This window comes from Podarcis raffonei, chromosome 10 (assembly GCF_027172205.1).
Source record: "Podarcis raffonei isolate rPodRaf1 chromosome 10, rPodRaf1.pri, whole genome shotgun sequence".
In the NCBI taxonomy this organism is placed as follows: domain Eukaryota; kingdom Metazoa; phylum Chordata; class Lepidosauria; order Squamata; family Lacertidae; genus Podarcis; species Podarcis raffonei.
In genome coordinates this window covers 70,683,992-70,709,621 of record NC_070611.1, presented here as the reverse complement: position 1 = coordinate 70,709,621, position 25,630 = coordinate 70,683,992, and the positions used below count along the sequence as shown (strand labels likewise).

Sequence of the window (25,630 nt, the reverse complement as noted above, 5' to 3'; positions counted from 1 at the left end):
TTTTAACGTGTGACATTTTAATGTATTTTTAATCTTTGTTGGAAGCCGCCCAGAGTGGCTGGGGAAACCCAGCCGGATGGACGGGGTACAAATATAAATTATTATTATAAGAACTGTTCCACACTAGAACGGATTCCCTTGGAAGATGGTGGACTCTCCTTCCTTGGAGGCTTCTAAGCAGAGCTTGGATGGCCACCTGTCAGGGATGCTTTAGTTGAGATCCCTGCCCTGCTGACCCTTGGGGTCTCTACAATTATTCGATTCTATGAAGGGCACCTGGGTTTTAAGCCATTTGGTTGGTGGCCATCAGTAGATCCACACCAACATACCCATATCTACGATCTGCCCACTCGTACAATGCTACACTAGGATTACAGAGCTTGTGGGGTCACTTATTAAGCAGTTCCAAGTTTTGGGATGGGATAACATCATGCCTGACACCTCTTGAGTGAACGACGGCAAGTTCATAAGCTGAAGCCCTTTGACGACAATCCCACCCCAAGCATTGTTCGGAACCGATGGGCCAAATCAGCCAGCCCAAGTCTTTGCCAACTAATAAATTAGCCAGAAGAGAGACTTTTACAGCAGCTCAACATAGCAGGCGCTTTCTTCCCAACCAGCTCCATACCGCAGGCTCAGGCTGTTCAAAGAAGCTGTCGCACATGGTGCCAGGGACCGCTCAGAAAACAGCATATTTAACCTCCAGGTCAGCGGTTCCCTTTTGGATCACGGCGTCTCGTGAGCAAAAGGGGCCCATTCACATGTAGGATTCTTTGGCAGAGGACTTCTGAGGGAGGAGTTCCAGCTCAGTCCCCAAGAAGAAAGAGGACCAGATTTTAATTTTGGTCACCTTTCTTCTTGGGAAGTGAACTGGAACTCCTTCATCAGAAGTCCCTGCCAGAGAATCCTACAGCCGCCTAAAGCTCATGAGACGCCTTCAGCCTTTCATATAGAGTCTCCCCAAGTATTGCAGTCCTTCATCCTTCAGCAATTCTAAGGGGAAGTGATGGAGATTTCGGCAATTTAAGAATAAGTTCTTGTGCCCTTCTAGCTTTGCGTCCAATATTGTTTTACAGAGTTCTGACGCCATGACAGATACTGTCCCAGCCACCATGTTAGAACTCTACACACCACAGAAGTTCATTTCTAAGCTGAGGGGTCCAAAATAGGAAGCACCTTCACTCAGCACAACATTGGGGGAGAAGGGGCTCCAATGACCTATCTCTTTCCCCTACCTAACAGTACACAAATCAATAAGGGCTTTTTTTCAGCTGAAACTCAACGGAACACAATTCTGGCACCTCTCAAGTGGGCACCATTGATATTCTAAGAGAATGAGGGTTCGTGGTGGATTCCAGCACCCTTTTTTTTATTAAAATAGCACTGGATATAGCTGATCTGACTCAACAACCCACTCAGTTGTACAAACGAAGCAAACTGCAACCAACTGAACGCAACCAACCAAGCACTGGACCCTCCAATCTCTCGCGATGCCAACCAAAATAAGTACAGTGGTACCTTGGTTTAAGAACTTAATTTGTTCTGGAGGTCCATTCTTAACCTGAAACTGTTCTTCACCCGAGGTACCACTTTAGCTAATGGGGCCTCCCGCTGCTGGCGTGCAGTTTCTGTTCTCATCCTGAAGCAAAGTTCTTAACCTGAGGTACTATTTCTGGGTTAGTGGAGTCTGTAACCTGAAGCGTCTGTAACCCAAGGTACCACTGTAAATATACAGCGGAATCTCGGTTTTTGAGCGTCTTGGAAGCTGAACAATTTGGAAACCGAACGCCGAAAACCTGGAAGTGAATGCTTCCATTTTCAAACACACCTCAGAAGTTGAGCGGCTTCCGAGGCATGCTTCTCCATTTTCTCGATGGAATTTGCTGACCATCCATTGCTCCTTGGTTTTCAAACATTTTGGAAGTTGAACGGTCTTCTGGAACGGATTACGTTTGACAACCAAGGTGCCGCTGTATAAGTAAAGGACCTACTCATGTGACTTTGACAGAAAAATCCCACACAAACACTACACAACAGAATGAAAGATCAGTATCCTGTCCTCTCTCTTTTCACCCAACCGCATAGCGTACACGACAACAGTGTGTCCTACCGAATGAGAATTGTGAATAAGACTCCGTGAATTGAAAGCGGTGATATTCTATGTGCTTTTCTTTGTTTATTTGTTTGTTACACAAGAAAATCCTTAATAAAAACTATTTTTAAAAAAACAACCGCACACAATTGCAGGAGGACAGGGGAAAGTTGTAAGTTGGCGCAACGGCGGCCATCTTGGCCAGGAAAAGCAATATCATCTAGGCTGATCCACAAATGAAGGTGAAGGAGAAAGTTCCCAGAGCAGTGGGGTAGCGGGCCAGGATTGCAGGGGGTCAGAGACCCATTTGTGCAGTCCCTGCCTCCAGCACCCTAGAGCAGCCCAATTAGCATGAAAGGGGGGGGGTTAAGCCACTCTATGCATCTTAAAAAGCAGAGACATCACCTTGCCAACAAAGGTCCGCATAGTAAAAGTAAAACATCAACAACCTCAGATATGCAGATGACACAACCTTGATGGCAGAAAGTGAGGAGGAATTAAAGAACCTTTTATTAATGTAAAAGAGGAGAGCGCAAAATATGGTCTGAAGCTCAATATCAAAAAAATGAAGATCATGGCCACTGGTCCCATCACCTCCTGGCAAAAAGAAGGGGAAGAAATGGAGGCAGTGAGAGATTTTACTTTCTTGGGCTCCATGATCACTGCAGATGGTGACAGCAGCCACAAAATTAAAAGACGCCTGCTTCTTGGGAGAAAAGCAATGACAAACCTAGACAGCATCTTAAAAAGTAAAGACATCACCTTGCCAACAAAGGTCCGTATAGTTAAAGCTATGGTTTTTCCCAGTAGTGATGTATGGAAGTGAGAGCTGGACCATAAAGAAGGCTGATCGCAGAAGAATTGATGCTTTTGAATTATGGTGCTTGAGGAAACTCTTGAGAGTTCCATGGACTGCAAGAAGATCAAACCTCTCCATTCTGAAGGAAATCAGCCCTGAGTGCTCACTGGAAGGACAGATCCTGCAGCTGAGGCTCCAAGACTTTGGTCACCTCATGAGCAGAGAAGACAGAAAAGGCCCTGATGTTGGGAAAGATGGAGGGCACAAGGAGAAGGGGACGACAGAGAACAAGATGGTTGGACAGTGTTCTCGAAGCTACAAACATGAGCCTGACCAAACTGCGGGAGGCAGTAGAAGACAGGAGTGCCTGGCGTGCTCTGGTCCAGGGGGTCACGAAGAGTCGGACACGACTAAACAACAACAACAACATGCTATTGTGTTTTTAAGGTCAGGGAGGAGGGGGTTGGGCATACCAGCAAAATCTTGAGGGCACCAAGTTGGGGAAGGCGGTTGTGGAAGTCGCAGCAGGGTGCTAAAATTCCCCCAAAGTCTTCGCTTATGTATTATGCATCTGCTACAAAGCAAAGCAAGGAATCACAGATTCCTAACATAGCTTTGTGGGCTCAACATGCCTTTCTGGGAGAGAACCTTGTCACCTTTTGCCTGGGCTGGTATTTCCATTCCACACACACACACACCTGTGCACCTGGATGGGTGTTTGTTTGAGAGCAACTGTAAAAGGGGAAATGATTAATAGGCAAAATGTTATGCGGGGCAGAGATCATGGCTAGAGAATTACACGGATGCCCAGAAGGTTGGACAGATCCTGGAGACGAGATGGGAGTCAAGTTTCACTCATGGGAATGAAAGGGGCACATGCCTAAGAATGGATCCTGTGCCAAATGTTAAGGCATTCTGGGTACAAAAGGAGTGATTCTCAGGGTGCCAAAATAACTTTCGCAGCTGCGTGTTGTCAATTGGCTGCCGAACAGGGAGATGTTTGGATGCTGTTATGTACTGAGTTGAATAGGATCCAAAAGGCAGCAGTCTGATTGGTCCTAGAACAATAGGGTCCAGAATGCAGCAGTCTGATTGGTCCTAGAACAATAGGGTCCAGAATGCAGCAGTCTGATTGGTCCTAGAACAATAGGGTTCAGAATACAGCAGTCTGATTGGTCCACGGGAGCCACCCAAACCAGCTCCAGGTGGAGTGAATCTGCAACCTGATTGGCCTACAGGAGAATCCCGGAATTAGCCAATCACGTTGGGCCCATTGTGTAAATGATGTATATAAAGCAGACATTCTGGGGGAATTTCCATTCCTCCTCACCACTATGAGCTGAATAAAGAGCATGAAATCCACTCTCGACTCCGAGTATATTTCAGGTGCCTTTCAAAAATGGAAATCCAGAGCAGCAGCTTCTTCTTCCCAGACAGTTGGGGGTCCCACAATGAACATGATGGAATTGTGACGTGGCCAATCCAATTTGGCTACACGATCATGTCATAAAGCCAGTTCAGAGTGAGGGCAATGCTTCCTGCCCTCGCTCTGAATGGGCTCTGAATATATATAGGTAAAGGTAAAGGTACCCCTGCCCGTACGGGCCAGTCTTGACAGACTCTAGGGTTGTGCGCCCATCTCACTCAAGAGGCCAGGGGCCAGCGCTGTCCGCAGACACTTCCGGGTCACGTGGCCAGCGTGACATCGCTGTTCTGGCGAGCCAGAGCCGCACAAGGAAATGCCGTTTACCTTCCCGCTAGTAAGCGGTCCCTATTTCTCTACTTGCACCCAGGAGTGCTTTCGAACTGCTAGGTTGGCAGGCGCTGGGACCGAACAACGGGAGCGCACCCCGCCGCGGGGATTCGAACCGCCGACCTTTCAATCGGCAAGCCCTAGGCGCTGAGGCTTTTACCCACAGCGCCATATATATATATATATCACAATCACACACACACACACAAACAAACACACACACACACTAATCCTTACATCCTCTGGCTTGCTCAGCTCCTTGTAGGGTAGACAGGCAGGCTTCCTTTGGCCCCTCTGCCACTTTTCCCAGAATTTGGTGAACAGGTATTTGTCCATGGCTTCAGCAATCTCCTGAGGATTGTCCAACTTCCGGAAATCCTCCGATGGAAGAGTTTGGATGAATCTGGAGACAACAGTTGACACTGTTAAGAACAATCTGTGTCCTGCTTCATCAGTTTGTGTTATCAGTCTTCCCTCCACCTAACACAGAGGCTCTCAAACATTTTTTCTCTGAGCCACACTTTAAGGGGGGGAAATTGCTTACGTCACATTGAAATTTTTTATATAAGAAACACATTGGAAAACAAAAAGAAACAACTCCTAGCAGCACTTGATTTATAACATATTATTATTATTGTTATTATTATTATTATTATTATTATTATTACTATTACTATTACATACCAGCCTATATCTCAGGGTGGTTCACAATGCAAAGTTACATCATATGAAGCAGAAAATACCGTACTTTTCTGTGTATAAGACTAGGTTTTTTTTTTACTCTAAAATAATGTTAAAAAACGGGGGTCGTCTTACACATCTCCCCCCATTTTCATAAATTTGAGACCCTCAAAATAGGGGTCATGTTATACATGGAAAAATATGGTACATACTCAAAATAGTCAAAACATAATCCAGATAATCAAAACAATTAACAATACTAATGTATACACACTAATAATCAAAACACTCCCCGACAAAAGCCCCTAACCAGTACTCTAGCCCACAGATACAAAAATCCAAATTAAGAAATAACATTTAACAACAATTTAAAACAACCCCACCCTCCAAATATTACAGCACCCAGGTTAAAACCCCATCCTCATTAAAACAATAATTTTAACATAGCAGGGCTGGCCCACGTCCTCGTTCAACCCCCAAAGGGACAACCCCCTTCGGTGTCTCCCCATTGGGCCCTATAAAGTAGAACGCAACTACTTTATAATATGACTATGGGACATCGAGAAAGTGTAAGACAATGTTGGTACATAGGAACATGTAAAGGTAAAGGTAAAGGGGCCCCTGACCATTAGGTCCAGTTGTGGACGACTCTGGGGTTGCGGCGCTCATCTCGCTTTACAGGCCGAGGGAGCCGGTGTACAGCTTCTGGGTCATGTGGCCAGCATGACTAAGCCACTTCTGGCGAACCAGAGAAGTGCACGGAAACGCCGTTCACCTTCCCGCCGGAGTGGTACCTACTTATCTACTTGTACTTTGACGTGCTTTTGAACTGCTAGGTTGGCAGGAGCAGGGACTGAGCAACGGGAGCTCACCCCGTCATGGGGATTCGAACCACTGACCTTCTGATTGGCAAGCCCTAGGCTCTGGGGTTTAACCCACAGCGCCACCTGCGTCCCTATAAGAACATGAATCATCCTCAAAATATAAATGGGCCTGCCAGTCCCTGGCACTTGCCAGCTAAGACTCTTTAAAATTGAAAGAATGCCAAGGATAGAGGCTGAACCTTCTGTGTGCAAACCATATGCTCTAGCAATGACCTATGGTCTATTGCCTACACCCCAAACACACCACAACTTTCCTTACCTTTCGCACCCATCCAATTCCAGTCTGAGTCTTTCTTCATAGCCTGTCAACTCTTCCTGCAGTTCCCTAAGAGACAGGAGAGAGGGACTCAGAGCCGATAGTCCCGGGCAGCTGTTACAGCTTGTAGAAGGCGTTTGAGCCATGAATTGTCAGACACAGGCCCACCGTCAGTTCTGCAAATTCTGCCATGATCAGCAGAGTCTGCACAGCTCCAGCAGAACGCCGGAGCTTTCCTGCTTTCCAGTAGGCCAGCCGTTTCCAGAGTTAAGGAAACTCCTTCCCAACTCAGTTGGGATTAAAGTGTTTATCGCCTCAAGGCACAGTAACTACTGTAAGGGAGATCTTCTGGTCTTGGAAGAAGCAAATATGCAGAGAGATCCATTTCACCATGTTAGTTCACACTGCTGTGTCAAACCACCAAACACAATTGCTTACAGACCCACCGTAGCGGATGTCAGGGAACTGCCATCTGAGACGCAGGAGGTGAAAGGGCTCACAGAGGGTGAGAGAGACCATTCAGCTGAGGAGGGGACCAGCAGGGGGAGAAGTGGAGTTCCAAGGGAAAGTGAGTCGGAGGGAGGGCTCAGAGACACTTCAAGCGAGAACAGTGGGGAGGTTTCAAGACCTCCTGTAGGGACACCCACTCCTCGCCGGAAACTGTCACGCCGAGAGTCCAGAAGACGTGTTTCCGTTAAGGAGCTTTTATGCTGGAAGAAGTTCCGTAAACGCCCACTGTCCGATTCAACGAGCGACTGATGGAGCCATGCTTAAGGAGCTCCGTCAGAGACAGAGGTTTGTGGACTTAGCCAAACTCTGAGGGACTAGGATTTTACGCACAAGCAGCTCACCATCCCATCACAGCAATCGGACAGTCACTGAAAGCAGCTTGTGCAAAGAGGCATCATGAGCAACCCAGCCGGAGCCGGGGGAGCAGGAGGAGCTGGAGAGGGTCCAAGCCTGGAAGAAAGGTACAGGGTGTTGGAGCTCCAGCTAGCGCTGCAAACGGCGAGGCTAGAGGAAAGGAGGGCACAGGATGCAGATAAGACAAAAGGCGCCCCACTAGCAAGAAAGATGCCAGGATTGGTGCAGAAGTTTGGGGGGGACCCCAGGAACTATCAAGCCTTTAGGATAAACCCCGGCTTGTAGTGGATTACAGGCGGCTAAATGCCGTGTCAGAACCAGTGACTTTCCCCATGCCCAGGATTGATGACATTTTGACCAGGGTGAGGAAGGGAAAGATATTCACGAAATTGGACCTGAGAGGGGCATACAACCTGATACGAATAAAGAAAGGGGATGAATGGAAAACCACCATGTTCACCCCTTTGGGGGCTTTTGAATATCTCGTTATGCCATTCGGATTACAATCAGGCTCCGCCTGTTTTCAATCGCTCATGAACCATGTCCTGGGACCTTTGCTCTACAAGAATTGCGTGGCCTTCCTCGATGACGTGCTGATATATTCAGAGAATGAGGAGCAGCATGTAAAGGATGTCAGGGAAGTGCTGAGCCAGCTGCAAGCAAACCAGCTGTGGGTGAAATTGGAGAAGTGTCAGTTTCACACCAAGGAGGTGGAATTCCTGGGGTACCGCTTATCAGACAAGGGATTAGCCATGGATCCAGGCAAGGTCCAGGCGGTGCTGGAATGGAAGACACCGAAAACGAAAAAGGATGTGCAAAGGTTCTTAGGGTTTGGGAACTTTTACCGTAAATTCATCAAGAACTTTGCCCACTTAACGGCTCCCATCACGGACTGTCTAAGCAGCAAGAAGAAATTCGTTTGGACGGCGGAGGCGGAGCAAGCATTTGAGGAATTGAAAAGGGCATTCGCTTCGGAAGAACAGCTCCTGCATGTGGATTTACAAAAACCCATGAGAGTGGAAACTGATGCCTCAGACCGGGCGGTGGGGGCGGTGCTGCTTCAGCCAGGGAGCAATAAGTCGGAATGGAGACCGTGTGCCTTCTTTTCGCGTAAGCTGAACAAATCCGAGAGGAACTACACCGTATATGACCGAGAACTACTCGCCATTCACGAAGCGTTCCGGAGATGGAGACACTTACTAATTGGCGCACAGCATAAGGTGCAAGTGTGTACGGACCACAAGAATTTGGAGTATTGGAGAACGGCGCGAGTGCTCAACCAACGACAAGTGAGATGGGCCCAGGAGTTCTCCAAATTCCATTTTGAAATCTGCTATGTGCCAGGTCCAGAAAACATCAGAGCGGACGCTCTCTCTCGCAAACCTGAATATTTGGAGGGGGAGGGAGCGCCTGAAGAGAGACATATTATCCCAGAGGACCACTGGGTGTGTGGGGCGGCCTGGGTGGGGCAAAGAGAACTGGTAGAGGGAACGGTAAATGATGAATACGCCCAGGATAAGCTCAGAGGTTTAAGGAGAGAGGGAGAAGACCCCGGAGGTTTTGAAGAAAGAAACGGGGCATTGTATTACAAAGGGGCACTATATATACCCGAAGGGGAATTGAGGGGGAGAGTACTCAAACAGCTGCACGACAATCCCACAGCGGGGCATTTTGGGCAACACAAGACCATGTGGTTGGTGACCAGGGAGTTTTGGTGGCCCAAGGTGAGGGAGGATGTACGGGAGTATGTGAGAAGGTGTGACCAATGCCAGAGAGCCAAAGGAGAAAGGCGGGCACCAGCGGGGTTATTAGAACCGTTACCCACACCAGAACGACCGTGGGAGGCGGTATCGATAGATTTTATGACGGATCTGCCTAAATCCCAGGGGAAAACCGCCATACTAGTCGTAGTAGACCTGTTAACTAAGATGGGTCACTTTGTAGCTTGCTCACATGCAGTCACGGCGGAAGAGACAGCGAAATTGTTTGTAGAACATATTTTTAGGCTGCATGGCGCCCCCTTGAGGGTGGTCTCCGACAGAGGGAAACAGTTCACGTCCAGATTCTGGAGGAAACTTATGAGCTTGTTGCACGTAGAGGTCAACCTTTCGACTGCCAGGCACCCTGAGACCAATGGGCAGGCGGAGAGGGCAAACGGTATCCTCCAACAATACCTGAGGTGTTATGTCAATGACAGAGAGAACGATTGGGTCGAAAAGTTGGCGCTAGCGGAATTTGCTTACAATAATGCAGAGAAGGTGTCCACCGGGATGAGCCCCTTTTTGGCTAATTATGGGTACCACCCCAGGGCGTTTCCAGGGGGAGGAGGGGAGAGATGGAGTGTCCCGGCCGCTGAACATTTTGTAGAAGAAATGGAAGCGATCCATCGTCAACTCCAACTCAACTTAGAAAGGGCCAAAGAAGAATATAAAAGGCAGGCAGACAAGAGCAGAAGGGAAGGTGAAACCATTAGGGTGGGGAGTCAGGTCTGGCTATCAACCCAAGGGTTGCCGTTCAAGGGGGGTTGCAAGAAATTGAGACCCAAAAGATTGGGACCATTTGAGGTCATCCAACAGGTCAACCCAGTGGCTTTCAGACTCCGGTTACCGAACCACATGAAACTGCACCCAGTATTCCACAGGTCATTACTGTCACCATATAGGGGGGAAGGTGAAGGGGTATCCACACGGGGGCCAGCCATAGAAGAAAGGGAAAGCAGCAACCATGTGGCGGAAATCATCGACTCCAGGTGGAAGGGTAATCAGGTGGAGTATGTGGTCGCGTGGGAAGGGGAACCGGAGTCGGAAAACACCTGGGTGACGGCAGAGGAGGTCCGTGACGAGATCTTGATCGAAACGTTCCACCAAAGGTTCCCCAGGAAACCTCAGCCAATAGCGAGGTTCCGGAGGGAGTACTTTGGCACCACCGACGATGAGGAGGAACTGGAAGGATTCAGGGAATCGGAGTTGGAAGGAGGAACAGACTCCGATGAGGAGGAGTACTTGGAAACCGGTAACAGCAAGAGGTGGAGGGAAGTGTTCGAAACTTCGGAAGATGAGGGAGGTTCCTTCAGGGGTTTTGCTCCCTCGCCTCCCGCAGAGGAGGGGAGGGAAGGGGGTGAAGGGGGCCCTGGAGGGGAGGTGGATGTCAGGGAACTGCCATCTGAGACGCAGGAGGTGAAAGGGCTCACGGAGGGTGAGAGAGACCATTCAGCTGAGGAGGGGACCAGCAGGGGGAGAAGTGGAGTTCCAAGGGAAAGTGAGTCGGAGGGGGGGCTCAGAGACACTTCAAGCGAAAACAGTGGGGAGGTTTCAGGACCTCCTGTAGGGACACCCACTCCTCGCCGGAAACTGTCACGCTGAGAGTCCAGAAGACGCGTTTCCGTTAAGGAGCTTTTATGCTGGAAGAAGTTCCGTAAACGCCCACTGTCCGATTCAACGAGCGACTGATGGAGCCATGCTTAAGGAGCTCCGTCAGAGACAGAGGTTTGTGGACTTAGCCAAACTCTGAGGGACTAGGATTTTACGCACAAGCAGCTCACCATCCCATCACAGCCCCATATAGTGACTGCAGTGAAATCTTGACTTTTATACTCATCTCTGCATGCACGCATATTCCTGATTTAAGTGAACAACCCTTGTTGCTAGGCTACCGAATGCACCTGACGTCCTATCTCTAAACAAGATCCAAACATGGGTGTGTGTGCTAGCACATGACACAGACGAAGTGAAATTTCACTCCTGTTTTAAATTACATCAGCAGCAGCCTCAAGTGACAGTCTGGAAACAAGCCTGTCTGATCATCTGAAGGAGCGTCTCCACCCCCATCATTCTGCCCGGACACTGAGGTCCAGCGCCAAGGACCTTCTGGCGGTTCCCTCACTTTGAGAAGCCAAGTTACAGGGAACCAGGCAGAGGGCCTTCTCGGTGGTGGCACCCACCCTGTGGAATGCCCTCCCATCAGATGTCAAAGAAAACAACATCTACCACCAAACTTTTAGAAGACATCTAAAGGCAGCCATGTTTAGGGAAGTTTTTAATGTTTGATGTATTACTGTATTTTAATATTTGGTTGGAGGCTGCCCAGAGTGGCTGGGGAGGCCCAGCCAGATGGGCAGGGTATAAATAATAAATTATTATTATTATTATTATTATTATTATTATTATTATTATTATCTCAAAAACACCCTTTGGCCATATAACAGACATGTCCAAAGTCTGTTTCGGGGGCCTAATCTGGCCCGCCAGTCGGTTTAATCCGGCCCCCGTGGCAGTTTATTTCCTGGGGTAAAATCCTTTTAAAAAGCTCAAAAACTTCAATCCTAAAAGAAGATCAACTTTGGTTGGCCCTTCATCAAATCTGGCCCTCTTTGAAAAAAGTTATGGCTCAAGAAACTGGATAGGTTCCGTCTACAGCAGCGGTTCTCAACCTGTGGGTCCCCAAATGTTGTTGGACTACAACTCCCATCATCCCTGAGCTCTGGCCTTGCTAGCTAGGATTGATGGGAGTTGTAGTTCAACAACATCTGGGGACCCAAGGTTGAGAAAGGCTGGTCTACAGGAAAGGAGAGCCGAGGCAGGAAATCGCAATGTATATTAAGTCTTCTGAAGCCTTCTCAGCAAAGCTCTTCACTGGAAGATAACCGGATCCCTTGGTCTGCACAAGTATCACTCCAAAGGTCTAGGTCTTCAATGTCGTCCTTAGATTCACAGTTAATAATCAAACCCTACTTGCGGGGCCAGGTGCGTTACTGCCTGCCTGCATCCTCTGCTCACCTGTGCCTCTGTGATGCAGAGTCACATTAGACTCTCAGTCTCAGAATAATAGGTACCGATATCCCAAAGAAGCAGGGAAATACTTTTTATGTATGCAGCAACAGCCACACGGATGCTACTAGCCCGGAGGTGGAAAGTAGAAAAAGTCCCTACCAGAAAGGAATGGCTAACTAAGCTGATGGACTACGCTGAAATGGCAAAACTGACTTGAAAGCTCAGGAACCAAGAAGACAAAAACTCTCTCAGTCTCGGGGTTTTGGGTTCGAGCTCCACACTGGGCAAAAAGACTTCTGCATCGCAGGTGACCTTGTGGTCACCTCTACGATTCAATGATTCTGTGTGCCTATTCCTACGAAACATCAGCACTGGCTCCAGAGTCTTTGCCACTCAAAAGCAGTCCATAAAGAGAATATGGCAGCCTCGGACACAATTCCACCCTGTCTGAAACAGGAATCCAATGCCTTAAGAACATGAACAAATGAGCCTGGTGGATCCAGTCAACAGCCCATCTAGGCCAGCACTGTGGTTCTCACAATGACCAACCAGACGCCCAAGGGAAACCCACAAGCAGGATTCGAGCATAAGAACGCTCTCCCTTGCTGTGGTTTCCATCAGCTGGTATTCCAAAGCATTGCTGTCTGCAGCTGTGGCAGCAGAGCACAGCCAACGTGGACAGTAGGCATCAAGCCTCTTTTAAAGCCATCTAAGTCGGTGGCCATGACTGCCCTCCTGTGGCGGTGAGTTCCACCGTTTTAACTTACAATATCCTGGAATGAAAGTGATGCACAGCGCTGCCGACATCGTCTCTCCTCCGCTGCAGCCTTGCGCTGAAGGCTCTCCTGGCTGCCTCCTTCAGGTCTGCTTTGGCTTGGGCTATGTCGGTTGAACTGGATGCCGGTTCCCGGAGGAGGGGCCACATGTGCAGAGGGAGAGCGGAAAGACTTGGCGGATCGTGGAGAAACATCCCGTCCAGTATCTCCACGGAGGTGGACTCCTTGATGGCAGTGGTGTAGCGGTTGTCTCGCGCCACTGGGTTGTCCTGGAGGGAAGTTGGGGAGGCAGAATGCGGCAGCTAGACTGGTGACTGGGAGCAGCCGCCGAGACCACATAACACTGGTCTTGAAAGACCTACATTGGCTCCCAGTACGTTTCCGGGCACAATTCAAAGTGTTGGTGCTGACCTTTAAAGCCCTAAATGGCCTCGGTCCAGTATGCCTGAAGGAGCGTCTCCACCCCCATCGTTCTACCTGGACACTGAGGTCCAGCGCCGAGGGCCTTCTGGCAGTTCCCTCCCTGCGAGAAGTGAGGTTATAAGGAAGAAGGCGAAGGGCCTTCTCGGTAGTGGCGCCCTCCCTGTGGAACACCCTCCCATCAGACGTCAAGGAAATAAACAACTATCTGACTTTTAGAAGACATCTGAAGGCAGCCCTGTTTAGGGAAGTTTTTAAGGTTTGATGTTTTATTGTGTTTTCAACATTCTGTTGAGAGCTGGCCAGAGTGGGGCAGGGTAATAGTAGTAATAATAATGCAGTGCAGGTTACGACACATTCTTAAGGTGCACCGTGTTCACTTCTGATAACAAACCAGATGTGCCCCAGTGGAGGTCAAAGGTTTGGAGAGACAGTGGGTGGGATCCAATATTCTCTGTCCCCTAGTGCAAGAGCCCTTGAGTTACTGGACGGCAGAGTATGAAGGCCACACAACAAAGAAATCCAATGCACCAGTTGTGCTAACAATGGAGCTGTAGAGCTGGAACGGGGCCCAAGGGTCATCTAGTCCAACCCCCTGCAATGCAGGAATTGTGCAACACCTGATTTTTGTGCAAAAATAAAAAAAGTTTCGCCATGTACTTGTTTTCTCTTGAGCAACGGCTAATCCTAGTTGTGCAATCTGTTGCGCAGTAATTTACAGCAATGCGTTTCCTCTTGTTCTAGCTACTGCTAAGTGACTTTAACTTAGGGCCGCAATGGATGCAACTCAATGGCATGTGGGGAGTGAAGTCCCCTCCCGTCATCTCAAAATGATCTCTTGGGAGCTCCCCCCTCCTTCTTTCTTCCATGACTTCCTCCCCCATCTCTCTGTTCCCTCCCTCCGGCTAGCAAAAGCAACGATTTCCACATGCAGTTCATGATCAGCTTGTGGAACTCCCTGCCACAAGATGGCTACTAGTCGACATAGCTTTGGGATTGTGTATCAGTGGCTAATAGGTAAGATGGCTCCATGGATTCTCTGTGTTTCAGAGGCAGTTTACATATCACCAGCTCCGTTTACAGATGGAAAACTGATGCAAAGGCCACTCATAAAGCCTTTGATTCAACTCACTGGCTACTAGGGATGGGAGAAATTCAGTTCAGGTTGTATGTAAAGGCTAAACAACCTAATTTGAACTTCCTGGAACAATATATGGGCAGAAACACAGCCTCTGGTCAAAATTCACACCTGTCTGAATTTTGCAATGCACTTCTCCAGTCAACTTATATATAAAGGTAAAGGTAAAGTGACCCCTGACCATTAGGTCCAGTCATGGCCGACTCTGGGGTTGCAGCACTCATCTCACTTTATTGACCGAGGGAGCCAGCGTACAGCTTCCGGGTCATGTGGCCAGCATGACTAAGCCACTTCTGGTGAACCAGAGCAGCGCACAGAAACGCCGTTTACTTTCCGGCTGGAGTGGTACCTATTTATCTACTTGCACTTGGACGTGCTTTCGAACTGCTAGGTTGGCAGGAGCAAGGACCGAGCAACGGGAGCTCACCCTGCAGCGGGGATTCGAACCACCGACATTCTGATCGGCAAGCCCTTGGCTTTGTGGTTTAACCCACAGCGCCACCCGCGTCCCTCAACTTATATGTACAAAATTGCATATACCGATAATGGAAAAATGCATCATATTGGGGTGGGGCGTGGTGGCGCTTGCAAAAAGGTCTACATTAAAGGAAATATGGATCTCTTAGAAGAAAGTGGCACTTAAATGCTGATGAATTTTCATGAAGGCTTAAAAAATAAACGTGAAAATGTGGAGAATTGAATGTGAGGTGCAAAATCATCTGGCTGGGAAAGGCTGGCCTAACCTTCTCCTTTCTCCCTTCCCAGCCACTACCGGGCTATCGGCTTACACTTCACCTTGAGCGTGAGATGCTTCAGCCTGCGGAGGCCTCTGAGCACGTGCAGAGCCTCGGGCAGCCCGCCAATGTCATTGCCAGAGGCACAGAGGACGTTGAGAGACAGCGAAGAAGCCAGAGGCAGCAGGGTGGCAATGCGGTTGTTCCGCACATGGAGCTGGCAGAGCCGGGGGAGATTCTGCACCCCTTCCAGAGACTCCAACTTGAGTTGGGAAAGAAGAAAACAGAAAATAATGTGTGAACAAGCAAGCACAATGTCCATGTCTGCCTTAAGAGGATAAGAAGAGAGTGCTGGGTCAGACAATATGGGATTGGGGGGAAACTCCCATCTCTTGCGGGGGCGCAATTAGTGCCAGCACCGTCCGTTAAGAGTTTGGGTGTAATCTTCGACACCTCCCTTTCCATGGAGGCGCACATTGCAGCTATAACAAAGGCGCCATTTTTTCATCTCCGCCAAGCTAAGCAGTTGGCTCCTTACCTCTCTCGCCCTGACCTAGCCACTGTGATCCACACAACGGTCACCTCCAGACTGGATTATTGTAACTCGCTCTATGTGGGGCTGCCCTTGAGACTGACCCAGAAACTCCAGCGGGTGCAGAATGCTGTGGCAAGACTCCTTACGGGGTCCTCGCTGCGAGATCACATTCACCCAGTGCTATACCAGCTGCACTGGCTCCCAGTGGAGAACAGGATCAGGTTTAAGGTGCCGGTTTTAAGCTTTAAAGCCCTATATAGCCTAGGACCCTCATACCTATGGGACAGCCTCTCCTGGTATGTCCCATGGAGGACCTTACGGTCTTCAAACAAAAACATCTTGGAGATCCCGGGCCACAGGGCCTTCTGGAGGTTCCCTACCTGCGAGAAGTGAGGTTACAGGGAACCAGGCAGAGGGCCTTCTCGGTGGTGGCGCCCACCCTGTGGAACGCCCCATCAGATGTCAAGGAAACAAACAACTGTCTGACTTTTAGAAGACATCTGAAGGCAGCCCTGTTTAGGGAAGTTTGTAATGTTTGATCTTTTATCATGTTTTTAATATTCTGTTGGGAGCCGCCCAGAGTGGCTGGGGTATAAATAATAAACATTATTATTCTCTCCAGAGCACCACAAAGCAAGACCCAAGCTGATGGAAACAGAATGGCTTTGCAAAACCTTGGGATCCATTTAGCACCATTATATTAACAGCAGAGCAGAGGGACAGAATCTATCAGTGCTTAAAGCTTGAGAAGGTCTGTTGTTCATTATCTGTCAAGCATCTTCTTCATTCCTGACGTGAATCTGGACTATCTGAACCTGTTAGGAGAAGTTTTGATCCCCTCCCACTTCTTTTTTTAGGAAGACCAACTCTCCAGGCTGTGATAAAGGTAAAGGGACCCCTGACCATTAGGTCCAGTCGTGGCCGACTCTGGGGTTGCGGCACTTATCTCGCTTTATTGGCCAAGGGAGCTGGCGTACAGCTTCCGGGTCATGTGGCCAGCATGACTAAGCCGCTTCTGGTGAACCAGATCAGTGCACAGAAACACCGTTTATCTTCCCGCCAGAGCGGTACCTATTTGTTTACTTGCACTTTGACTGCTAGGTTGGCAGGAGCAGGGACCGAGCAACGGGAGCTCACCCCGCCACGGGGATTTGAACCGCCGACCTTCTGATCAGCAAGTCCTAGGCTCTGTGGTTTAACCCACAGCGCCACCCATCCAGGCCATGATACTGACGCTCTAAATCCGAGGAGGAATCGGTGGCCCTGTATGTGTTATTCGGCCATAACTCCCAGCACATTGGGCTATTGGCTATCCTGGCTATTCAGCTAATGGAAGGTGGAGTCCAATTAAGTATTGAGGGAAACACGCTCCCCTCATCCCACTGCTCTGCATCCAGCTCCTGGGAGTCACCCACTTTCAAGATCTTGAGCACTGCCCCCCAAAATACCTGATTCGAAGACAAATTCAGCCGTGTCAGGTTACTCAAGAGAGGGATCTCTGTGAGGCTCCTCAAGCGATTGTGGGACATGTGCAGGACGGACAGGCGGGGGCAGTTTTCCAGCTCCTTCACCTCTCCGATCGCGTTATAACTAAGGTTAAGGGCCACCAGGTTGGGAAGGGGCCCCATCCCTCTCGTGCTGCAACCCCAGATAAAAGCGAAAAAAGAAGGAATTTTAATTAATTGATGTCTGGTTTTATGCAGATCGTGTTGTTTTTATGATGTTAGCCGCTCTGAGTCCGGCCTTGGCCGGGGAGGGAGGGATATAAATAATTTTTTAAAATTACAGTGGTGCCTCGCAAGACGAAAAACTAGCAAGAAGAGTTTTCCGTTTTTCGAGGTGCTTCACCAGACGAATTTCCCTATGGGCTTGCTTCGCAAGAAGAACCTCCCACCCCGCAAGCTCCGGGGACAGGAGGGCTTCGCTACCGCCCGCCAGCATTTCAAAATCGCCCCGGGACAGCGGAGAAGTCTCCGCTGTCCCGGGGGCTTTTAAAATGCTGGCGGTCGGCAGCAAAGCCCTCCTGTCCCCGGAGCTTGCGGGGCGGGAGGTGGGGAGAAGGGCTTTTCTTCCCACCGCCAGCCTTCAGAACAGCCTTCTGAAGGCTGGCGGTGGGAAGAAAAGCCCTTGTCCCCCCCCCCCAGCCTTCAGAAGAGGTCGGGGGACAGACTGTCCCCGGACCTGGTCTCAAGGCGGTTTCCATAGGATCGCATTGATTGATTTTCAATGCATTCCCATGGGAAACCGTGCTTCGCAAGACAAAAAACTCGCAAGAAGAAAAAACTCGCGGAACGAATTAATTTCGTCTTGCGAGGTACCACTGTATTATTATTATAATTTATTATTATGGTCATACCTCGGGTTACAGACGCTTCGGGTTGCGCGATTTTGGGTTGCACACCGCACCGAACCCGGAAGTACCGGAACGGGTTACTTCCGGGTTTTAGCACTTGTGCAGAAGCGCCGAATCGCTATCCACACGTGCACAGATGCGGCGCTGCGGGTTGCGAATGTGCTTCCCGCATGGATCTTGTTTACAATCTGAACGTCCACTGTATTATTATTATTAATGTTGCCAATGTGTCATTCAGGAAGTGTGTTACTGCTGAGACCGCAAAGACAAGGCGCCGTCCACCCTACTTGGGATGTAGATAAACCCCTATTCTGCTCACATCCATCTTCAAAACATGTGGTGGTAGTGGCCGATTTTTAATTGATTCCAAATCCTTTTTTAAAATAAATGAGGTAAATCTGGGGTAGAGAGCCTATGAGGCCCTCTGGAAGTTATCGGATTTAAACTCCCATCAACCCCAGTGGTCAGGGATGATGGGAGTTGTAGTCCTGGAATAAATGGAGAATCGCAGGTTCCTAAGCTAGACCAGTATTGTCTACATCAGCCTTCCCGGACTTAGTGCTCTTCAGGTATTGCTGGACTACAACTCCCATCAGCCCCAGACAGCATGGCCAATGTCTAGGAGCAGGGCCGTCTTACCCATAGGCGCTAGGGGTGTGGGGCACCCGGGAGTTGGGCTCTCAGGGACGACAGGCCGAGAGTCCGGGGCCCGAGAGTGTTAGTTTCTGTTTGCCATTGTGTAGTGCTTTGGAGTCACAAGACTCTGTTTTGCATTCCTCACATTCCAGACTGTTGGAAGTCTCACGGAAGACAGGAGACGGATGTGACGTTACTGGTTTCCTGTTCCTTTGTTGTTCAGTTGCTCTCTGCACTCACAGAGAGAGGATGTATTTCTTTTCTGCCTGTGTAGCTTAGTAATAAAACCTAGCAATGTAGCCCAAACTTCTCGTCTCTTCCCTGTGCTGGAAACTCTGCTGAATGGGGGATGTGCCTGGAGCCTTATCAGAGGCTCAGGTCATTAATTATCATCGGAGGCGATTCTGGAAGAGTCGCTCGGTCGAACGCAGATTCCGACAGAGAGTTGAGTCCGAGAAAGAGCCCAGCGAGCTCTTCTGCTGAGGGCTGCTCTGCACCGTGAGTTCGGGGGTGACGGAGCCAGCAAGACGCTGAGGTGGCCAGCCGGCTCTGCCCTCCTGCGCGCCTGGGACTGGGCAACTGGGGGGGGGGTATCAGGCGGATCTTTGCACCCCAGCGCTGCATATGCTTAAGACAGCCCTGTCTAGGAGTGATGGGTTTTGTAGTCCAGCAACATCTAGTAGGCCACAGGTTTCCCATTTCTGACATATATAAAGCACAAAAGAAGAAATACCGTATTTTTTTGCTCTATAAGACTCACTTTTCCCCTCCTAAAAAGTAAGGGGAAATGTGTGTGCGTCTTATGGAGCGAATGCAGGCTGCGCAGCTATCCCAGAAGCCAGAACAGCAAGATGGATTGCTGCTTTCACTGCGCAGCAATCCCTCTTGCTGTTCTGGCTTGTGAGATTCAGAATATTTTTTTTCTTGTTTTCCTCCTCCAAAAACTAGGTGCGTCTTGTGGTCTGGTGCGTCTTATAGAGGGAAAATACGGTAAGCTGAATCTGAGTCGCCCAAGGCAATGGATTATCCACACTCAATTAATTTAACCTGATACATTATCTTTTAATTCTTCTGTATCTTTACATGGCTCCTTTTTTTTGTCTTAAAAAAAACCCTTAATAATTTGGGTGTTATCAAGATCTTCCTGCACTATACCCTGTGAAAATATATCAGCTTCAAGTAGCATCAGGATTTATTTGAGTAGGTGAGACTGAACTGTGTGACTATATTGTTTCTATCACCAATGGAGTATATCTTTACTCCAAAGTAAGCCCTATTGAGTTCAATGGGACTTACTCCAGAGAAGCCTGCATAGGATTGCAGACTAATGCGTTTCTTGCCCTCTGCTAATTATTTCTTTTTGGATTTAAAGGAACAGTAATCCCTGTTATTTCCTAGTTACAATGATTTCCAATATTTCTTTATATGTAGGCTGCCCACATACCATACATTTTTTAAAGCTTACTCCCCAATTCCAAAGAATACTGGGAGCTGTGATCAACCCCTTAAAGGTAAAGGTAAAGGTACCCCTGCCCGTACAGGCCAGTCTTGACAGACTCTAGGGTTGTGCACCCATCTCACTCAAGAGGCCGGGGGCCAGCGCTGTCCGAAGACACTTCCGGGTCACGTGGCCAGCGTGACATCGCTGCTCTGGCGAGCCAGTGCCGCACACGGAAACGCCGTTTACCTTCCCGCTAGTAAGCGGTCCCTATTTATCTACTTGCACCCGGGAGTGCTTTCGAACTGCTAGGTTGGCAGGCGCTGGGACCGAACAACGGGAGCGCACCCCGCCGCGGGGATTCGAACCGCCGACCTTTCGATCGGCAAGCCCTAGGCGCTGAGGCTTTTACCCACAGTGCCACCCACGTCCCTTACAGAACTACAATTCAACCCCTTACAGAACTACAATTCCCAGCACCCTCAACAAACTACAATTTCCATGCACGGTGTGTACATCTCCACAGATACTGCCTCTCCAAAATGTTAGCTCCTTTCTAACCATGTCCACTTTCCCCCAGGGTGCTGATCTGAACAAGCTCCTCAATTAATCCATATATCATAATCCAGTTCCTGCTGGCTATTTGTGAATGTAGGAACCTGCCCAACCTTGCAATCAACCCTGGGCTTTTGATTTTAACCTTTAAAGCCCTATACGGCCTAGGACCCTCGTACCTACGGGACCGCCTCTCCTGGTATGCCCCACAGAGAAACTTACGGTCTTCAAATAAAAACATCTTGAAGGTCCCAGGCCACAGAGAAGTTAGGCTGGCCTCAACTAGAGCCAGGGCTTTTTCGGCTGTGGCTCCGACCTGGTGGAACACTCTGTCACAAGAGACTAGGGCCCTGCGGGACTTGACATCTTTCCGCAGGGCCTGCAAGACAGAGCTGTTCCGCCAGGCCTTTGGCCAGGGCACAGCCTGACTCCCTCCCTTGGCAATCTTCGCGGAGCTCTGGCCCAATGGTGGCCAGTGGCTTGAATTTAATTAATTTTATAATGAATGATTTTAGAGTGTTGCTTGTGTTGTACTTTTGTATTGTTTTATTGTTGTTAGCCGCCCTGAGCCCAGCTTCGGCTGGGGAGGGCGGGATATAAATAAAATTTATTATTATTATTATTATTATTATTGCCCCAAATGTCCCTTCCGTCAGTTTTGCCACCTTTAAATTGGGGTTGCAAAATTGATGGTGGTGGCAGTGATATTTTGGGTCATCCCTACTATGTTCCTGGTTCCAGTTTTGATCTCTGGGATCTCCAGTTTAAAAGTTCCCAGAGACCTACAGCCTGACACCCTGGAGATCTACCACCCGCTCAGCAGGGGAAAATATGTTGAGCCCACAGACCCTACAAGTGTCCCTATTCTCCAGGGACAGTCCTGGATTTACAGAAGCCATCCCGGTTTCTGATCTGACCCCGGAATGCCCTCCTTTTCCTTAGGACGTCGCTATTTTCATCGGATAAATGTTGGAGTCTATGGAGTTATGCGAGCCAAGGAAATGGTCTGGAAATGATGCCTTATGAGGAACGGCTAAGGGAGCTGGGCATGTTTAGCCTGGAGAAGAGGAGGTTAAGGGGTGATATGATAGCCATGTTCAAATATATAAAAGGATGTCACATAGAGGAGGGAGAAAGGTTGTTTTCTGCTGCTCCAGAGAAGCGGACACGGAGCAATGGATCCAAACTGCAGGAAAGAAGATTCCACCTAAACATTAGGAAGAACTTCCTGACAGTAAGAGCTGTTCGACAGTGGAATTTGCTGCCAAGGAGTGTGGTGGAGTCTCCTTCTTTGGAGGTCTTTAAGCAGAGGCTTGACAACCATATGTCAGGAGTGCTCTGATGGTGTTTCCTGCTTGGCAGGGGGTTGGACTCGATGGCCCTTGTGGTCTCTTCCAACTCTATGATTCTATGATTCTATGATTCTATAAGTAACTATACAACTTTTAGAAGACATCTGAAGGCAGCCCTGTATACAGAAGTGGGTTTTTTTTAATGTTTAATGTTTTATTATGTTTTTATATATGTTACAAGCTGCCCAGAGTGGCTGGGGCAACCCGGTCAGATGGGTGGGGCATAAATAACAAAATTATTATTGTTATTATTGTTATTATTGTTGTTATTATCATTATTATTATTACTGAGTACAGTGGTACCTCGGGTTACAGACGCTTCAGGTTACAAATGCTTCAGGTTACAGACTCCGCTAACCCAGAAATAGTACTTCGGGTTAAGAACTTTGCTTCAGGATGAGAACAGAAATAGTGCGGTGGCGGCAGCGGGAGGCCCCATTAGCTAAAGTGGTGCTTCAGGTTAAGAACAGGTTCAGGTTAAGAACCTCCAGATGCATTTAAATAAAAGGATACATTCTAATCATGTAAAAACATGCTGATTCCCAGACCATCCGCGGATTTAGAAGGTGATTGCCAGCTTTGTATGAGACACTGGCAAAGAGGATAAAACTCTGAACGCTACGCCCTGCTGAGAATTGCTCTTGCTCAGGGGCAAGGCCCCAAATTGCCTCTCTCTCTCTTTTCTGTACAGGCCTTAAATTTCTCCACACAAACACACACACACACACCCCACCACAAAACGCCATCCATCAAGTCGCACTCACGTGCTTAAAGCATTAAGCGACGCGTCCAGCTCGGCCAAATTCTCAAACGGGAAAAGAGCTTCGGGTGGAATCTCTTGGAGTTCATTTAAAGAGATGTCAAGCTTAACAATCCTGAGGAATGAAGCAGGGAGTGGGAAGGAGTGAGAGAGAGAAAGAAAGAAAAATCAAAACTATTTCAAAACTCTCCTTCCTCCTATCCCCCAAAGCAATAACCATCACGATTCCTTTTTTCTTTTTTAGCATCTAGCTAATGATGCCCTTTTGTTGTATAACACCCCCCCTTTTTTGTCTGTGTTTTTTTTAAATATTGTATTAGTTTTCTTTTGGATTTATTTATTTTTAAATAAAATAAAAGGCCACCCTCCCCAGTTTTGGACAAGCAGCAAGACAAACTTGCAGCAATGCGGTTCCAGAAATGGCAAACAGGCATGTTGAGCGTGGCAATCCATCAAAAAGGCAGAATAACAAACCGGGTTGGGGGGAGCTGAGAACAAAGAGACAAACTTGAATCTAGTTGAACTTAGGAATGTTTGAGGCATTTGGTCTTTGCAAAATCACAGTACGGACTGGCCTGATCAACACCACCTGGATTAATGTGTGTACGTAGATCAGAATGTAGCTATCCACCTGGATTTTGCACTTCTCTGAAGGCTGCCGTGAAGTTCTTTTCTCAAAAAAAAAAAAGTAGTATCAAAATGCATTTAGAATTAACTAAGAATTAAAGTGGGTGGCGCTGTGGTCTAAACCACAGAGCCTAGGGCTTGCCGATCGGAAGGTCGGCGGTTTGAATCCCCGCGACGGTATGAGCTCCCGTTGCTCGGTCCCTGCTCCTGCCAACCTAGCAGTTTGAAAGCATGTCAAGTGCAAGTAGATAAATAGGTACCACTCCGGTGGGAAGGTAAACAGCGTTTCCGTGCGCTGCTCTGGTTCGCCAGAAGCGGCTTAGCCATGCTGGCCACATGACCCGGAAGCTGTCTGCGGACAAACGCCGGCTCCCTCAGCCAATAAAGCGAGATGAGCGCTGCAAACCCAAAGTCGTGCGTGACTGGACTTAACGGTCAGGGGTCCCTTTACCTTTAAGAATTAGTGAATGGGCTTGCTTTCCTCCCTCCTCCCTCCCAGTCTCCTTTCCTTTTCTGCCGTGTCTCAGACTGTGAGACTGAAGGCAGAAACTGTCTTCTAAGATATGTGGATTTCTCCAAGTTGCTTTGGGAGCTGTTTTTGGCTGAAGAGCGAGATAATTCACTGGATCCAGGGCTTATCTACCCTTACCTTTTGCCCTGCTTTTTCTAGACACAGGTCTGCACCTTAAAGCTCTGTGCCCCATTTCCCCCCATGAAACCTGCTCTTTAGCGCTCAATCAGAACAAATGTCAATTTGGGTTTTCTGAGGATTGACGTTTGCTCTGATTGAGGACTAAAGAGCAGGTTTCGTGGGGAAAGTTCTGGAGCAAAAGCAAGGACGCTGGGACATGGAGCTTTAAAGTGTGGACCTGGAAAGACTGGAGGAAAGGTGAGTGTGGAAATGCCCTCTGAGAAAGGTGCCTTTGCCTCCCAATTTAGAAAACTCTAAGCAGGCCCGCTGGGATCGCTCCAGTATAAATTCTCAAAGCAAGAACTGGTGCAATGTTCAGGCAGATCGAGCGAAGAAATCGAAGCATTCTCTTGCATTTCTTACCTACCGTTCAGGAAATTCTGTCTTTGGAAATGATTGCCTGGAAGAGAAAGAAAGAACAACTTTAAGCATCCATTTGCTCCTTTGTCCAGGAGTGGGTGAACAGACATTAAAGGGAAAATGTGATTTCAGTGTCAACAAGTGTGTAGCGATGCCCCCCTGGGACATAACATCCTAACTTTAGGCAGCGGCAAAGATCGATGAAATTGTCAGCCCAGTGTGCAACAGCTCTGAAGAAAGGCAAAATCCATGCAAGGAATCATTAGGAATTGAAAATAAAACTACCGGTATTGTGGAGTTGAGTTTGGCAGAGACGCTGCCTCTGAATGCTAACCTAAGAGGATGGTGATGATAATATTAGTAATCATAATAATTTTGTCATTTAGATGCTACCAATCTGACTGGGTTGCCCCAGCTGCTCTGGGCGGCTTCCAACGGAATATTAGGACACTAAAAAAAAACCCCTCAAACATTAAAAACGTCCCTGCCTTCGGATGTCTTCTGAAAGTCAGATAGATGTTTATTTCCTTGTGGTTGTTCCACAGGGCAGGCGAATTGTGAACCGTGCTGAGTCCTTATGATGAAGGGTGGCATATAAATTTAATAAATAAAATAAAAAAAGATATTTCAAGCCTGCCCGTAAAAACATCATGTAAACATGGCTAACAAGTATTTGAAAATGTATTACATATCTACGTTTCCCTCACACATCACGCAGCAAGGCCATGGGTCCTTTACCTGGGGTCTACAGATCCAAATTCAAAGTTGAATGCTAACTGCTTAAGCCGAGACATCTTCAAACAGAGAACATAATGAGGCCCAGGTGTTTCCACGTTCCAGGTGAAGGGAAGAGGGTCCACTTCCACAATCCGGTCTTCAACATACTGACGATTCATCTCTTGAGAAATACTGGAGCAATCTTCTTTAAGAAAGGAGGAAAAAAGACATTTCTCTCTGTCTGTCTGTCTTCCTAAGCGCAGTAAGAATAGAATCACAGAATTGTAGAGTTGGAAGGGTCCATGTGGGTCATCTAGACCAACCCTCTGCAATGTCAGAATTGTTTGCCCAATTGGGGTTCGAACCCATGACCCTGGGGACAGGGCTGTCTTTACCCAGCAGTGTAGGGGGCGCCGAATTCTGGGGGGCGCCAAATGTAT

At 48.4% G+C, this 25,630-nt stretch overlaps 1 protein-coding gene across 1 annotated transcript in view; it reads right to left on the bottom strand.

Annotated features, from left to right (window-relative positions):
- The window catches only part of LOC128422135 (dynein axonemal assembly factor 1-like), a 28,114-nt gene extending 2,723 nt beyond the window's left edge, over positions 1 to 25,391 (bottom strand). The window contains exons 1-8 of the mRNA XM_053405741.1: positions 25,212 to 25,391; positions 24,481 to 24,513; positions 22,800 to 22,910; positions 17,150 to 17,339; positions 15,228 to 15,428; positions 12,866 to 13,143; positions 6,469 to 6,534; positions 4,882 to 5,047 (exon numbers count right to left, since the gene is read on the bottom strand). Of these exons, the coding sequence (XP_053261716.1) occupies positions 4,882 to 5,047; positions 6,469 to 6,534; positions 12,866 to 13,143; positions 15,228 to 15,428; positions 17,150 to 17,339; positions 22,800 to 22,910; positions 24,481 to 24,513; positions 25,212 to 25,369 (1,203 nt within the window). The 5' untranslated portion in view covers positions 25,370 to 25,391. The remainder of the gene's footprint in view (positions 1 to 4,881; positions 5,048 to 6,468; positions 6,535 to 12,865; positions 13,144 to 15,227; positions 15,429 to 17,149; positions 17,340 to 22,799; positions 22,911 to 24,480; positions 24,514 to 25,211) is intronic.
- Between the last annotated feature and the right edge of the window lie 239 nt (positions 25,392 to 25,630).